This window comes from Harmonia axyridis, chromosome 2, assembly GCF_914767665.1.
Source record: "Harmonia axyridis chromosome 2, icHarAxyr1.1, whole genome shotgun sequence".
Taxonomy (NCBI): Eukaryota; Metazoa; Arthropoda; class Insecta; order Coleoptera; family Coccinellidae; genus Harmonia; species Harmonia axyridis.
Window position 1 is genome coordinate 33,066,411 of NC_059502.1, and position 15,172 is coordinate 33,081,582.

Genomic DNA, 15,172 nt, shown 5'->3' on the forward strand with positions numbered 1-15,172 from the left:
AATCGCAATAAAATATGGAAAGCAGCAGCGATAGTGTTATTTTACATAGTTGCCGAAAAAATTTTGTACGCAACACGCCCTAAAATGGTTTTTTTGGACTCACAGACTTCCAGGACTCGCTTACGCTCGTCCTGGAATTTTGTCTATTCGTCCAAAAAAACCCTATTTTCCGGACTTGTTACGTAAATTACTATTACTGTGAATATCCTATATGCTTATATTCTAATCACTTTCTCGAACTAGAATGCTGTAGGATTATCGTGCATATCTTGACCTCAAGAAATATATCACAGGGTGTTTCGAATATTGTGGCAAAAATTGTGGACAAAATTTGACCATAACTTTCGATTTTCAAATTAGAACCCTATTTTTTTATGATTGCGTTAGATTCTACGGAGAAAATAATGAATAGATAATTTTGTGACTTTTTACAAACGAAGCACAATATTTCGGAAAAATTAATAGTTAGCTATGAAAGAGTTGTGACATACTCGTAAGTGAATAAAAATACAAGAAACGTGAATTTTTCAGGGCGGGAACGGTATAAATGAACTAAAAATATATGTGAATAATTCCAATTGGCATATTAGTCTCTTATTGAAGAACACAAACACAAGTTTTCCTAATTGATAACTGCCAGCACAATATTCTCTATCGAATGAATATGTTGGAATTGTCTGTATTTGCAATAGGTCACATCATCTCTTAAAAGAATAGAGAATTCAGTGGGGATAATAATTTAATCCTCGAAATAAAAATATCTGGCTTTTCGAAATTGTTGCCTATCTTTCTAAAATTCCTTATGCATTGAAATAAATATGCATGAAATAAACTTTTTTTATTATTATTATTTGATTGAAATGATTTTGGGTAAATCCGACTTATATGGAATTCAAATGTAGGCGAATATAAATATATCATTATTTTCTATACTACAAGAAAAATCTATATTCCCAAGACATGGTCAAAAATTACTATTTATTATTCTTGCAAGATCACTTTTTTGGTTGAGGAGTATAAACTTCTCGAAATAAAATTATCTGAATTTTTGAATCTTGTTATCTTATTATAAATATGAAGCGGATTTCTCAGGAAACAGTTTCTATATTGTAGTTATCGTAAATAAGAATGGCTTCAAGAAAGCTGCTACATATTTTTCTTCTCACGATCATATTTTATACAATCAAAGGTGATAGACTTGATGATATGAGTTGGCAACCTGGTGATATTATCAAATGCAAATTATCTGGTGCTGCAGGTTTTTTTGGTTTCAAACATTACATGATAGGGGGTGATAAACCAAACCATGTGATATCTGTTTTCAATGATGGAGGTACAATATGTATGTATAATATTGTTGTAGCAACTCTTCTTCATTTTTCTGTAGGAATTATTTCATACATAAAATTCGCCCATTGATAGGTATAATTGTATAATTTACTATAGATAATTCTTTCATCTTTCGAAAATTTATTGTAATAAAGCACACCAAAAATATCACAGATATCACGTTACCTTTATGGTAATATAAATCCTAATATTTCCATCATATCTTTGTACAAGAATACAGTTATGACAAAAATGTGTTTGAGTTTCGATTAAAAAAACTGGAAACATCCCAAATTAAAAAAAAATAGTAAAGCATCGACGTGATGTTAGAAGCTAGCACTCGTTCAGTGGTTCATTCAATTGCACCCTTAGAGACGAGCATGAATGAACAAGTGCCCAAATGTTCCTGTCAGTATACTTTTCACGCATACAATTGCAAAGGTATAAGATTACTCAACTCTCATTAATACCTACTAATAATATCAGTCATTTCGAACTCCCTAAGAGAATTCTGACCATGTTTCTGTTTGTTCACTGGTCTCATTTCAGACCAAATGAGTCTTTAGAAATGTGTTGATGATTTCTTTGATTTGGCTTATCTTCAATTGATATTATTAGTAGGTATTGTAAGTAGAGTTGAGTAATCTTATTCTTATACCTTTGAAATTGTATGCGTGAAAAGTATATACCAGTCGCAGTACGAAATATGAAATACGAATCATATTGAAAATAATTCATTTTAGACACAAATTGTTTGGGCTATCCGATAGCCAAAAAAATTCAGGACATGCCATTTGAAAAGAAATTAAACATCATTATTAAAAAATTGCGGTGTCTTTCGGACTACCTGTAGAGTGATCCGTAAATTTGCAGAAGACGGGAATACAATGAAAAATAAATCGTACAATTATCTCGAACGGTTTTCAAGATATGATCTTTATTTTAAACCATTAAAACCATGAAATTTTTCGGAAAAAGTGGCCTTCGTTAAAAAGTACCACAGAGAAATTATAACAAATGGGGTATTTCTAAATCAGAATTTCATGTAGATTATGAGCATGTTAAAAAATTGGCATTTCTATTCAAAAAAAAACAAGGTGATATCGTGTTTCACCACTTTCGGACCAGCCTGTAGAGTCAAAAATATTTTAAGCTCATGCTCTTAGTGCTGTCGATTATGCCAAATTTGAATAATTCTCCTAGCCCAAAATTTACAAGAGTTATGGACCGATCGAGCACTATTAACTTACTCACCCTTTAGACAAGCAATTTCAACTCGGTCGGATTTGTTTTCAAAGAACTATTATTTTTGTCTTCAAATATTCCTCTTGATTTTCCTATTGTTCTGGTTATGCAATCCACGCAAATTTTGGCACAAACCTTGAAATGATCACTCTATATATACCTATTGCAATATAATTTTATGGTCTATTTTTTCATAGTTCTGCTTATGTGATCAGGTCGAAATTTTGCACGGAGCTTGGAATTGCTATTCTTCACATACGAGGGTTACTATTTATTCATTAAGAATACCTACACAAAATAAACAAGCGATTTCCATGAAAAAGTTTGTATTGATTTTTAAAATAATCGCCTTTAAGATCTATATACACTTTTGCATGCGGTTGGACCATCATTCAAAACATTTTTTTTCCAATCAGGAGGTGGTAGTTCCAAAACATTCATTTTGAAGGTCTCAACCTCATTCTTCGGGCGATGAAAATCGTTGTTCACGAAGTTTATTTTCAATTTCTGAGAAGAAGAAGAAGAAATTCGGTGCCAAGTCGGGACTGAAAAGCGGATGAGCCACTAATGTGATTTTTGTGTGTCCAAATATTCATTCGTTGCATTTGATGTGTGTGAGCTCGCATTGTCATGATACAAGATGATTCGTCGTTTTGGGTTTGTTTCTCTCAATTTACCCAAACCTTCCGGCAAACAAATGGTTTGATCTGAATTAACGTTATTTTGATTTTCAAGAGCCGCAATTGCCACAGGACCAATATTCGTGAAGAAAGACGCCACCATTTGCTTCTTAGCTGAGGTGCAAGGCGATTTGGAGTCAAATTCTTCCTCTTTCTGGGGATACATCAAACATAGGAAGAGTGGCACAAGAATTCCTGGTGTATTTCATAGCCACGGAATATCACATGACGATCCAAGAGATATAGTCGATTTGTTCGCAAAGCATTTTTCAAATGTTCGTATGCCAGACGCAGTCAGGGATTATAGCGAAACTCCATTTTCCCAATTCCCTCCAGTTGTCTTGCCCTCTATAACTGAAGATGAAATTAGATCTATTATGGATAAATTTCCTGATAAAGCAACTGCTGGTGACGATCAGCTACCCTCATTTTTCATCAGAAACTGTGGCTCTGTGCTTGCTGAGCCTCTACATCGCATCATCTCTGTCAGCTTGCGTACTTCCATTTTTCCCACCATTTGGAAGAGAGCCCGAGTAGTTCCGATTTTCAAAAAATGCGATAAATCACAAGTAGAGAACTATAGACCAATTTCTGTACTGTTAACTTTGCAAAAGTATATGAAGAAGCTTTATACGCTAATATCAGTCATAATGTTAGACCACATATATCAGCATTCAACATGGTTCATGCGGGGCAGGTCTACGGTCACAAATTTGGCAACATTGTCGCAGTTTATCGCGGAGACTCTGGATGATGGAGGTCAGGTCGACGTTATTTATTCGACTCGGTTGATCACCGTATGTTGCTGAATAAACTTTCTTTTTTTGGCCTCAGTCCAGCATATGTCGACCTGATGAGATCTTACTTGGAGGGAAGAATGAGTCATATGTTTTATAATGGCTTCAAGTCTTTCGAATTTTGTCTGTCATCTGGTGTGCCGCAAGGATCAAATCTTGGACCATTGTTATTCATAATTTTTATCAACGATCTTCTAGCTCTTCTCAGTTGCTTAGCCTTGGCCTATGCAGATGACTTCAAACTTTACCTGAGGATACGCGGAATTGCTGATTTAGAGCTGCTCCAGTCCAGCTTGGAGTTAGTTAATGTTTGGTGCTCGCGCAATGGACTCATTTTAAATATACAAAAGTGTTTTAAGGTGACTTTCACGAGAAGCTTACGTCCTCTCACCTTCAATTATTCTATTGGTAATTGTCTTATCGCTAGTGGAGATCGGTTTCGCGATTTGGGGGTGTTATTTGATTCGACGTTCAGCTTTGTTCCTCACATCGAGGAGTTTTGTTATTCGGCTAGTCGATCTTTAGGCTTTGTGTTCCGGTGTTCCAGGGAGTTCCCTGATGTCTCAGTCCTCAGAATTCTCTATTTTTCTCTTGTCGTCAGCAAATTAGAGTACGCCAACTTGGTTTAGTTTCCGATATACAGTTCCCATCTAACATCACTTGAACGCATTCATAGAAAATTCCTGAAGTGTGCTGAATATAGAAAGACCGGCAGGTATCCTGAACGTGGTGCGGATTTGTCGGAGATCATGCGGGAAATTCGAATTTCAACGTTGCAGGAGAGACAGAAGCGACAATGTGTTAAATTTGCGCAAAAGCTTGTCACTGGAAGAATTGATTCACCTCATCTACTTCCAGGGTTGACATTCGTGTACCAAGAATTGAAGCGAGGACCACATCAACTTTTCGACTCCCTAAACCTCGGACTAACATAGTTGAGCAAGCTCCGGTCTATCGATTGTGCAGGGCTGCTGATGAACTTAAGTTTAATTTGTTTTTTTAGTTCGGGGCGGTTATTGTTTATTGTTGTATCATTGAATGTGTAATTTTGTTTGAATAATTGTTGATATTATTCATTGCCAATATGTTTCCCTGTTGTTGGGAAATTTCCTGTTGGGTAAAATAAACTATTATTATTATTAACGCTTCGAGAACGAACAACTTTTGTTGGCCTTGCTTCAGATTGAAACACCCAAACTACCGACTGGCCTTCTGGCTCGTACTAATATGCAACGAATCCACGACTCGTCACCTGTGACGATGTTGTTTACCGCTTTGGATGCACCACAGTCTTATTTCGAAATCATTGTACGACATCAATCGACACGAAAAATTTTTTAAGCATCATTTAGCAAATTTGGAATCCAACTTGCACAGAACCACCGAACACACATGTTCGTACAAAATCTTATGTACGCTAGTCATACTAATGCTTAAACATCTCTCGATTTCCTGATATGTCACATGACAATCTTTTTCAATTAGTTTTCGCACAGCATCAACAAAAACGTATTTTGGAGGACCTTCTCCAACTTCGTCCGTGAGCGAATTACGTCCACGTTTGAATTCAGTAAACCAGCGATATACACTAGCTGGTGCTTCATCGCCAAAAGTTGAATTTGATAGCTGCATTTTTCTTGAGTTAGACCACGTCGAAAGTCATAATTTACAAAGCTAGAAAATTTTCACGATTTAAATCTATATTTTGGCGGAGATGAAATTATCAATTTACTGTAAACAACAAAAATTGGGATCGTACAATGTTGTCTCTGATCGTACATCGAAACGTTATGAGTACTTATACCACAAAAAATGTCAAATTTTACGATGTCAATATCAAATTTCACCTGGCAATATCAGTGTTGCCAATTCTCAATACATAAATAGTAGCCCTCTTACAAGCAAAATTTCAACTCGGTCGGACATATATTGATACAGATAGTGTTGTAGTCTGAGATAAGAGCCTTTTTAACTTGCGTAAATGTATCAATGTTTTGTATCTGTTTATTTTAGACACCCTGAAGAAGCAATAAAGTATTGCGAAAGCTTGGTTTAGAAAAAAGGGTACCACTTTTTTCTTTTTTTTTTCCTATCACAAGTGAGCCTCTATTCCCTGAAGCATAGTGTTGATACAGATATATTGGGTGTTTATGTTCCAATTTTTTACTTGAATGTTCTATGGTTCTAATGAGCTTGAAATTTTGCGCGGAACTTGAAATTTCAATTCAAAATAAATATCCAAAATCACAACCTAGTCGGTTTTGTGGTAACTGAATATGGGTTATTATTTTTTAAGATTTTTTTCTTGAATTTTCTATTGTTCTAGTTACGCGATCAACATGGAATTTCGCACGAGCCTTGAAATTGCCATTCATCATCTGAATTCAAATTTCATCTCGATCGAATTAGCAGTTTTAAAATTACCAAGAACACAAAATTTCTATTGATCATATTTACAAAACCCCTAGTCAGATTTTGCCCATCAACGAACTTATCCGCGCATTTGAGATTTGAATATATCCTGAAAATTTCAAGTTTTCAGTTTTTGTCCTTCGGAATTATATTATACGGGCGGACGGACGGACAGAATCGAATTCGTCATCAGTAAGTCTAATCTTATCGTTTGTATCGTTGACTATTAAATAATAGACACCTGTAGCAGTCATGGTGTGTCGGTGTGATGAAACAATTGCGGAAATAAAATAAAGATATCTAAAGTGTTTCATAATTTTAATGATACCTTTAATTATGATATGAAATTATGTAAGTGAAATTGCAAAAAAAAATTCACAATGCGTGAATATATATGTTGTCTCCCGTAATGTGCAAGTTTTGAGAAATTTACGCTTAATCTCTGGTTATAATCGCAATCCTGCGATCAGTGATCACTGCCTAAGTCACAGTAGACGCACTCCCTCACACCATAGTGGAAAGGTGATCCCTATAAATCCGCCGTGGCCAAAGTAAAGTGTGGCGCGACACCCCTAACGCCACCTCTTGAGCAGACAAAATAACTACAATTAAAAAAATTATTCGTCACATTTTGATGGAATGTTGTCAACTTGTAGGACATGAAAAAGTGTGTTGATACAATAATTGGCATAACTAGAATTAACTTCAAAAAAGCTTTCAATTATTTATAAAATTTTATTATGAATTGTTACTTACAATTTTTCTTATTTGTTCCAATCAATGGAGAGGTTATGTCCCTAATAATCTCCCATCGTTACGTCTATGGATACAATATTGTTCTCTGAATTATTCACAGCTAATGGCGTGATCTCCGACATACATCACATTTACTTCACATCTGGCATTAACAGAGATAAATGCGAGAACTATGGAAAAGGATCACTATCTAGGGAAGAGACGATAAAAAGAGCTCAAAGAATGGTAGGAACAACTTTCACATATGATTTGTACCGTTGTAATTGTCAACATTTTACAAATTATTGGGCCAATGGCTCATCTGGAAAATGGTATAACAATCAATCACTCCAAACTTCAGCTCACTTTTGTCCAGTATAATATAAGAATTGTATCAGGAACTTAGATATAAAAAAAAATTGATCTGGAATTAAAATAGTTGATTTGATAACATTCTTTGACAATGTTGTAGAATGAATTCATGAAATATTCTTGAAATAAAAACGCTTTCGTATTTATTATTTTATTTATTGAAGATAGGAATACAAGCACCTATTCCAACCCATACCTAATAGTATATTGGGCAACAAGTGCAGAAAACTTTTCTCACGATTGTGGAAGTTTGTGTCAGGAGCCTGAAAGGCAGCTGTGTGAAGCTGGCACCCCCAGAATCGTTTGTCCATCGTAGGTCCACGTTTGTCACCCCTTTTTTTCATTTGTCCAGGCACCGTTCGAAAGATATGAGAAAATACATCTTTTCCGTTCGTTTTCTGAGCAGCACTCCCAAATTGCCAAAAATGGTTTAAAATTCCATAGATCGTTTGTTCATCGTATGTCCACGTTTTTCCACCCAATAAATTCATTTGTCCACCCCAAGGATCCAAAAAAATCGACCATTCGAAATTACGCGAAGTGTGAGTTGGCACCCCCAAATGCGAATTTTGAGCTCAAAATTTCAGGATCGTTTGTCCATCGTAGGTTCACGTTTGTTCACCTTTTTTTGTCGAATTTCTATCGAAATTTTGCAATGTTGCCCAATATTTATCCTGTTTAATTAAACATTGGTATTAATCAGCAAATCGGTAGAAATGAAATGAAAACAGTGTAATGTAATGTAATGAACTCATTATAGCATCGTTTTCAGATATATTTTTCATTTTATGGTTGACTATACTGACTTCCAATCCTATCAAATTTCAACAAACGTCAATAATTGTCAATATTATTAAATTTGGATATAGTGAAATGATTTGCAACATTATTCGCAAATTCTCTTAATTCTGGTGGTGTTATATATCGACAACTCACGAATTTAATGCGTAGTTGTGAGTTATTTCAAACTTCGAAACATACGATTCATATTCAAATTCCGTAATCTGTCAATTTTCGTAACAGTCACACCAACTGCCAAGGTACAATACAAAAGTCAATAGGATATATAATCTGAATTTTTCATTGAATTTCGAAAATATTTCACAAAACTTGTCCAAAATAGAAAAAATATCACCTAATACTTGCAGAAGGCTATTCCAACACTTTTCGCATTCGTTTTGGAATAGTAGCCTATTCTGCAACTTGTTTTAGAATATACCATTATTTTTTGAACAGTGCAACTGTCCCTAAGTTGAACGTCGCGTCGTCGAAAATCTACAAATTGGCGAAATCTGAAATACTTTCAAACGACGAAAAGGTATAGTAAAAATTTCTTTGAATTTGATCTTCTCTCCGGAATTCTGAAGGACAATAACTGCATAATTTGGGGGACCAAAGGGATGCCGTTCGGAACTTTATATATTAAAATGTTATTATTAATTTTTTCTTTATGCAGTTTTCCAAACTAAGCATGTTGAACCTAGATTGGGCTTCTGTGTATTGTGTAATGATATTTTATGAGGAAATTCTTTTGGTATGACAGGTATAGAAGAAATTTTTGTAACACAGTTTCAAATCGTTTTTTATAAAATTCATAATGAGAGTTCCAAATCGAAGAAGTCATTTAAGGTAAGTAAGCTTTCATTCTTAGCTTTTATTAGTCCTGCATAGTTTACCTTGACGAAGAATAAATTTAAGCATTTCATTTGAAGATGAAATAGTATTATGAATATGTTGAATGAAATTTAATAATAATAGGTAATAAAATATATTTGTACTTGAGCTGTTTACAAGAACAGATGTACACGTCAAGTCATACATGAAATCAAATTGAAATCTATCACACATAAATTCTTCTTCTTCTTCTTGGAGTGCCTATTCGCGACGAATGTTGGCGACCAACATGGCTATCTTCACTTTATGTGCGCCGGCACGAAAGAGTCCTGATGTTATTAAGGAGAACCACTGTCTAAGATTCTGTAGCCAAGAGTTTCTTCTTATTCCTGGGCCTCGCTTTCCGTAAATTTTGCCTTGTAAAATTAGCTTAAACAGGCCATATCTATGTTCATTTCTTGTTATATGCCCTAGGTATTCCAGCTTCCGCTGTTTGATTTTAGATCTCGCTCTTTTCCAATTCTCCTCAGAACATCCTCATTTGATACGTGATCCACCCAGGATATCCGCAGTATTCTCCTATAAATTCTTCTACGGAATAATAACATTTAGCTATCAGGATCTTTCGGACAGCCATTTTGAACTTTCCAATAACAAATTCAACAATTTCATTCGGGAGTCGATCGAACATTTTTACTCCCGCATATGTTGGTGACTTCTCATACATGGACAGCCTGTGTCCCTTCGACAAGAGTCTGTTTGCATTTCTCGTCCCGTATGGATGCCAAAAGGAATTTACTTTCATGGAAGATACTACATTTTTCTCATATAGTAAAAGTCTGTGAATATATATGCAAGGGAATGGGAAAATTTTTATCTTTTAAAAATGGTCTGCACGAGTCAGTTTTTTTGAGATCAAATATAAAGCTAATTATGCGCTTCTGTCCCACGAACACCCTATTCGCGTCCACACTATTGCCCCACAGTATCGTTAAATAACTCATATTACTGTAAATCAATGCATAGTACATTTATTTGATTGATTCGGTCTTCACTTGATGGAAATTCATTTCAAAATTATTTATTTCAATTCAATTCAATTCAATTCTTTATTGATCCCTAAGACACAGAATAATGTATAGGACAAGTCAACATCAGGAAAAAAAAAATAGCATAGTTACAAACTTTGAGATGCAAAATTTAACATTAAGAAACAATATAGAGGATTAAATCAATGAGTCAGAAAGAAACTCCTGAGTGCTGTAAAAGCATTTATCAGCTAATATACATCTGATCTTTTTTTTGAAAGTTTTGATATCTAGCGATTTCAGCTCGTTTGGAAGATGATTGTAAAACTTGATTCCCGCAAAAGTAGGCGAGGTCTCATATTTGCTTGTGTTATGTCGTGGTATGCAGACGATGCTACTATGTCTTGTCTGATAGTCGTGAAAGTCAGAACATTTCATTAGGTTATTAATGTTACATTTTACATGCAGGAGACAGTTCAAGATGTAAAGAGATGGAAATGTCAGGATTCCAAAATTCTTAAATGTCGGTCTACAGGACTCTTGAGGACGCAGATTGAAAATTAATCTAATTATTTTCTTCTGGGCAATGAAAACTCGTTCGCTACCAGAAGACCCTCCCCATAAAACTATATTATAACAAAGGTGACAGTTTACCATACCGTAGTATATATTTATTAATGCATAGTACATTGATATGAGTACATTTCATTGTGTTATTAGCAAAGAAACCAGAGTTAATTTTTATGCACACTTCATTGACGTGGTTTTTCCAGTTCAAAAACTCATCGGTCTTGACTCCCAAGAATTTCGTTTCAGATGCAGTATGGATGCTCCCAAATTCTACCTCCCTAATACAGCTAGTTTTAAAATTCAGACAAACAGTCTTACTTAAGTTCAATATGATATTATTACTGCTGCACCATGCATCGAAGTCAACCATTACAGTTCTCAGCTTAGGTTCTAACTCCCCAGGCGGCGCCACCGAGATCACAAATGCTTTATCAGCAAACATGGTAACCTTGCCGCTTTTTATTATTTCTGGTACTTCATTTATGAAAATTAAAAACAGAAGTGGCCCCAGCACCGACCCCTGGGCGACACCCATATCGATGTCGAAGTCCTCCGAAACATACTGGTCAACTCTTACACAAACCTTCCTGAAATTCAAATATGATCTTATCACTTTCATCATATTTCCTGTGAAGCCATAGACATATAGTTTATCGATCAAAAAGTCATGATTAATTATGTCAAATGCTATTGACAGGTCGAAAAAGAGAACAGCTACGTGATTACCGACATCTAGCCCAATATGAACCTTCTCAAACATAGAAGCAGCCGCACTCTCAGTCGACCTGCCATCACAAAACCCATGCAATGATTCAGAAATGACGGAATTTCAACCAACAAAGGACATCATTCTATCGAACAACAGTCGTTCAACTATCTCATCTACAATTCAATAGAACTATTGGTCTATAATTGTCAAGATTGAGAGGGTCATCTTTTTTGAGTATGGGGATCAGCAGCCCTCTTTTAAGCCCTGTAGGAAATATTCCAGTTGCAAACATCTGATTCGCCAGAAACTAAATGGGGGAAGCCAATTTAGCGGACAATGATTTAACCAATTTTATAGTCATTCCGTCCGTACCAGAGCTATTCTTTAATTTCATTTTCTTCATTATATCGACTATTTCTCCAGAATCTAGATACGTAACAAAGAAACTTATACTCCTCATTGACACCGTACAATGCTGAGACAAATTACTACCTAATCTATTCTAAGAGCTGTGTGTGCTTGAACACTAGAAAAATGGGCACCAAAAGCTCCTGCTACCTTAACACTATCATTGGTGACAGCATCGGTAATTGTTAAGGATATTTCAGCTTTACGTTTTGTTTGTCCTAACTCGGAAGTGAATATCTGCCATATGGCTTTTTGTTTATTAGAGCTACCCGAAATTTTTCTCTGAAAGAATTCCGCTTTAGCTTTAGTTACAGATAGTTGTGCTGTCTTTTAAACTGTTTGTACTGCTCAGAGATGAGGAAATTGTATGTATTTTTACCTAGCCAAAATAATTTCTTAAGATTTTACTTCTATTATATCATTTGTGATCCATGTTTTCGATTTCAAATTCATTTCTCTATATAGAAACTATTCGACTCGACAGAGCACATAACAATATTAAAGATCTTTTTGTAAATTTCATTAACATTGGTTAGGTCCTAGAATCCCTCAAATGCATCACCTGCGAAATCCCCCCGAAGTGCGGTTGACATCCAGTCGCCTCGAAGGACGGAAGATACCCACACCTGCGAGAATACTTTCGTTGACAATACCTGGGGAGTAGGCAGATTGAGACCCCGTCTTAAAGTAAACGGTTCTTGAGAATGGCTCCAAAATCGGAGCCGAAAATATTAAATGCGGTCCAATATAAATTTTTTCTGTCATGTTTGAGGTACCAGCTGACGTATGCTATATCCAGCTGATTGCTTTTTTTGGTCGATATATTGGGTTATCTACAATTCGACAAATTTTCAGTTGGAGGAAATGATTAAATGTATTTTTTTTTCTTCGTGCATGGGGTGCTGCCGCTGCTCATCCCACCCACCTAACGGCAGCTGACGTTCACGAGGATTTATTAATACTATTCTCTGATGCATTTCACCAATTATGACTCGAGAAGAAATAATCAAACTCATCTGATCATCGACAAACCTTCCGACATTCGTTGCAGGAGATCTGGGACTGTATTCTCGACAAGTGATCTTTCAAAACGTATACGTTCATTCAGTGTAATTAGCACTGAAAGAACGTATACGTTTTGAAAGATCACTTGTCGAGAATACGGTCCCTGCATGATGCCGTCAATCAAATATCGATACCGAGAAGTTTAAAAGTTATTCTTAATAAATTTGTCCCAGTCATATTAATCACAATTGAATCAACTCAAACTCTCTTTCAATTTCGCAGGCAGCAGATTTATGAATACTTGTTCAGTCTGTTCGGCGAGATTTTTCATCTTCTCTTCATCCTCACTAGAACATAGTCGCAAAAAAAAATCACAAATAAATTCGAAAAGTAAAGAACGTAACAGTTATGCTCGTTTGTATTATCCATATTGTCATAGCAACTAAGCGATATCAATACAAATTAAAACACGATGCTAACGCACCGCGTACTTGATTATTTTGAATTTGAGATGCCCATACATCATGTACTTAATATTGTACTATAGTCGCATAATTCTGGTGAGGAATTTTGTGAAAAGGTAGTAGAAAAAACTATATACATACCTCAGGAGAAAAATGCTTTTCCTCCCTTTCGCGTCGGGCCTCATAAATTCTACGGGAGGAAAAGCAGTCTTTTCCCTATATGTAAATAGATATTTTTAACTGTTATGAACTATATACTCTGCACACTCTTCATCTGGTTTTCCTTTACCATATTTGAGATAATTTTCAGCCAACACTGGATGTGCTGGACCAGCTGCTAGCCTTTGTGAATAAAAGTAGGTTGTTACAGTAGCAAGCATAATTTGATTACCTAGATTTCACACCTCCCTTGTTTCTTTCCTATATTGCTAATTCTGGCCCTTTTTCCTCATATCTAATGCTAATAGAATTCTCTATTCAAAACATTTTTTTCTTTTTTTTTATTGTTCGAACCTATCGAAATAACCAGGAATTGGATCTCCAAAATCCTGTTGCCCCAAGACCCAGGATCAATATTCAATACTGACATTTACGCTATCGAGATTGGGTACATCTTTCATATTCACACAAATTCTAACAGCATTTGATATGATTGGGTAACTTGTTATAACATTTTAAACACACAATACGGACCTTTCTCCGCCATGGTTAATTTATGTTGGGGAAAAATGGAATTTTGGGTTCTCGTATTATAATCATCATTAATACCTATATCGAATTCATTTCTATCAAAAAGACATGTATAAGAAAACTGGAATGCCATAATTTTATTTCAAATTTCATCATTATTACATTTAATTGAGTTGAAGCTCGAAAAATATCAAATAAATTCCTCCCGTAAATTATATTCTCTCTAAGTACATTGATTTGAGGAACATCCTCATTTCAACACTTACATTTAAATGGATCATCCATAGGATTCCATTCTTTCATTATGCAATATAGCACATACTACAATGAGCAATTTTGTTGCTTCTAGTTTTAATCGTATTTCTAATGCAAGTTTTGTTCATTTTAGTTTTTAGACATCATCTAGACATAAACAATAAACATAGAAAGTAAGGTTATATCCTTATATTTCTCAAGGTGAATGCCCTCAACCGTCGGTTCGAGACAAAACCTCTAGTCTTCCAACCAGTTTATCAACTTCCGAGCTCAACCTACGGTTTGACATTAAGCCCCGGTGCACACATACGACTTTTGCAGTTACGACACCGTTGCTGTGTCGTACTTGCGGCCTGTGGTACAAAGAATCAAAGGCCCGGTGCACACATCCGATTTTTGTAGTTACGACACCGTCGTCGTGTCGTACTTGCGGCCTGTGGTACAAAGAATCAAATGGGAGCATGCACACTACCCGCCGTGCTGTTGCGACGTCGTAACTGCCAGCCTACGGTCGTTTTTTGGTAGCATGTCCCTCTAGGCCGCAACTGTGCCGCAGTCGTAGATGCGATCTCTCAGTACTCTATTCCAAATTGGCCCGCGCACACATACGACGTTTGTCGTGAGTTCGCATAAAATGGCGGAGAGGGAATTGGATATTGAGCTATTCATTGAAGAAATTAAGAAATATCCAGAAATATGGAATGTGGGTGATGAAAATTACCATGATAGGACAAAGAAGAGAGCAGCATGGACAACTATCTGTTGTTTGTTCAGCGATGATTTTGAACAGAAGGATGAGCTAGCATTTCCAATGGTGGAATGGAAAGTCTCATCCATGTGTCTTGAGATCTGATTTTTG

General features: G+C 35.7%; 1 protein-coding gene across 2 annotated transcripts; it reads left to right on the forward strand.

Annotated features, from left to right (window-relative positions):
- The first annotated feature begins 1,101 nt into the window (after nucleotides 1–1,101).
- LOC123674237 lies at nucleotides 1,102–7,716 on the forward strand. 2 transcript variants are annotated; one of them, XM_045609173.1, is made up of 2 exons: nucleotides 1,102–1,342; nucleotides 7,320–7,716. In XM_045609173.1, the coding sequence occupies exons 1-2, from the start codon at nucleotides 1,129–1,131 to the stop codon at nucleotides 7,577–7,579; spliced, it is 474 nt and encodes a 157-aa protein (XP_045465129.1). In that variant the 5' UTR covers nucleotides 1,102–1,128; the 3' UTR covers nucleotides 7,580–7,716. The 2 variants fall into 2 exon arrangements, with proteins under 2 accessions (XP_045465129.1, XP_045465130.1); XM_045609174.1 differs by having other exon boundaries at nucleotides 1,105–1,333.
- The last annotated feature ends 7,456 nt before the right edge of the window (nucleotides 7,717–15,172 follow it).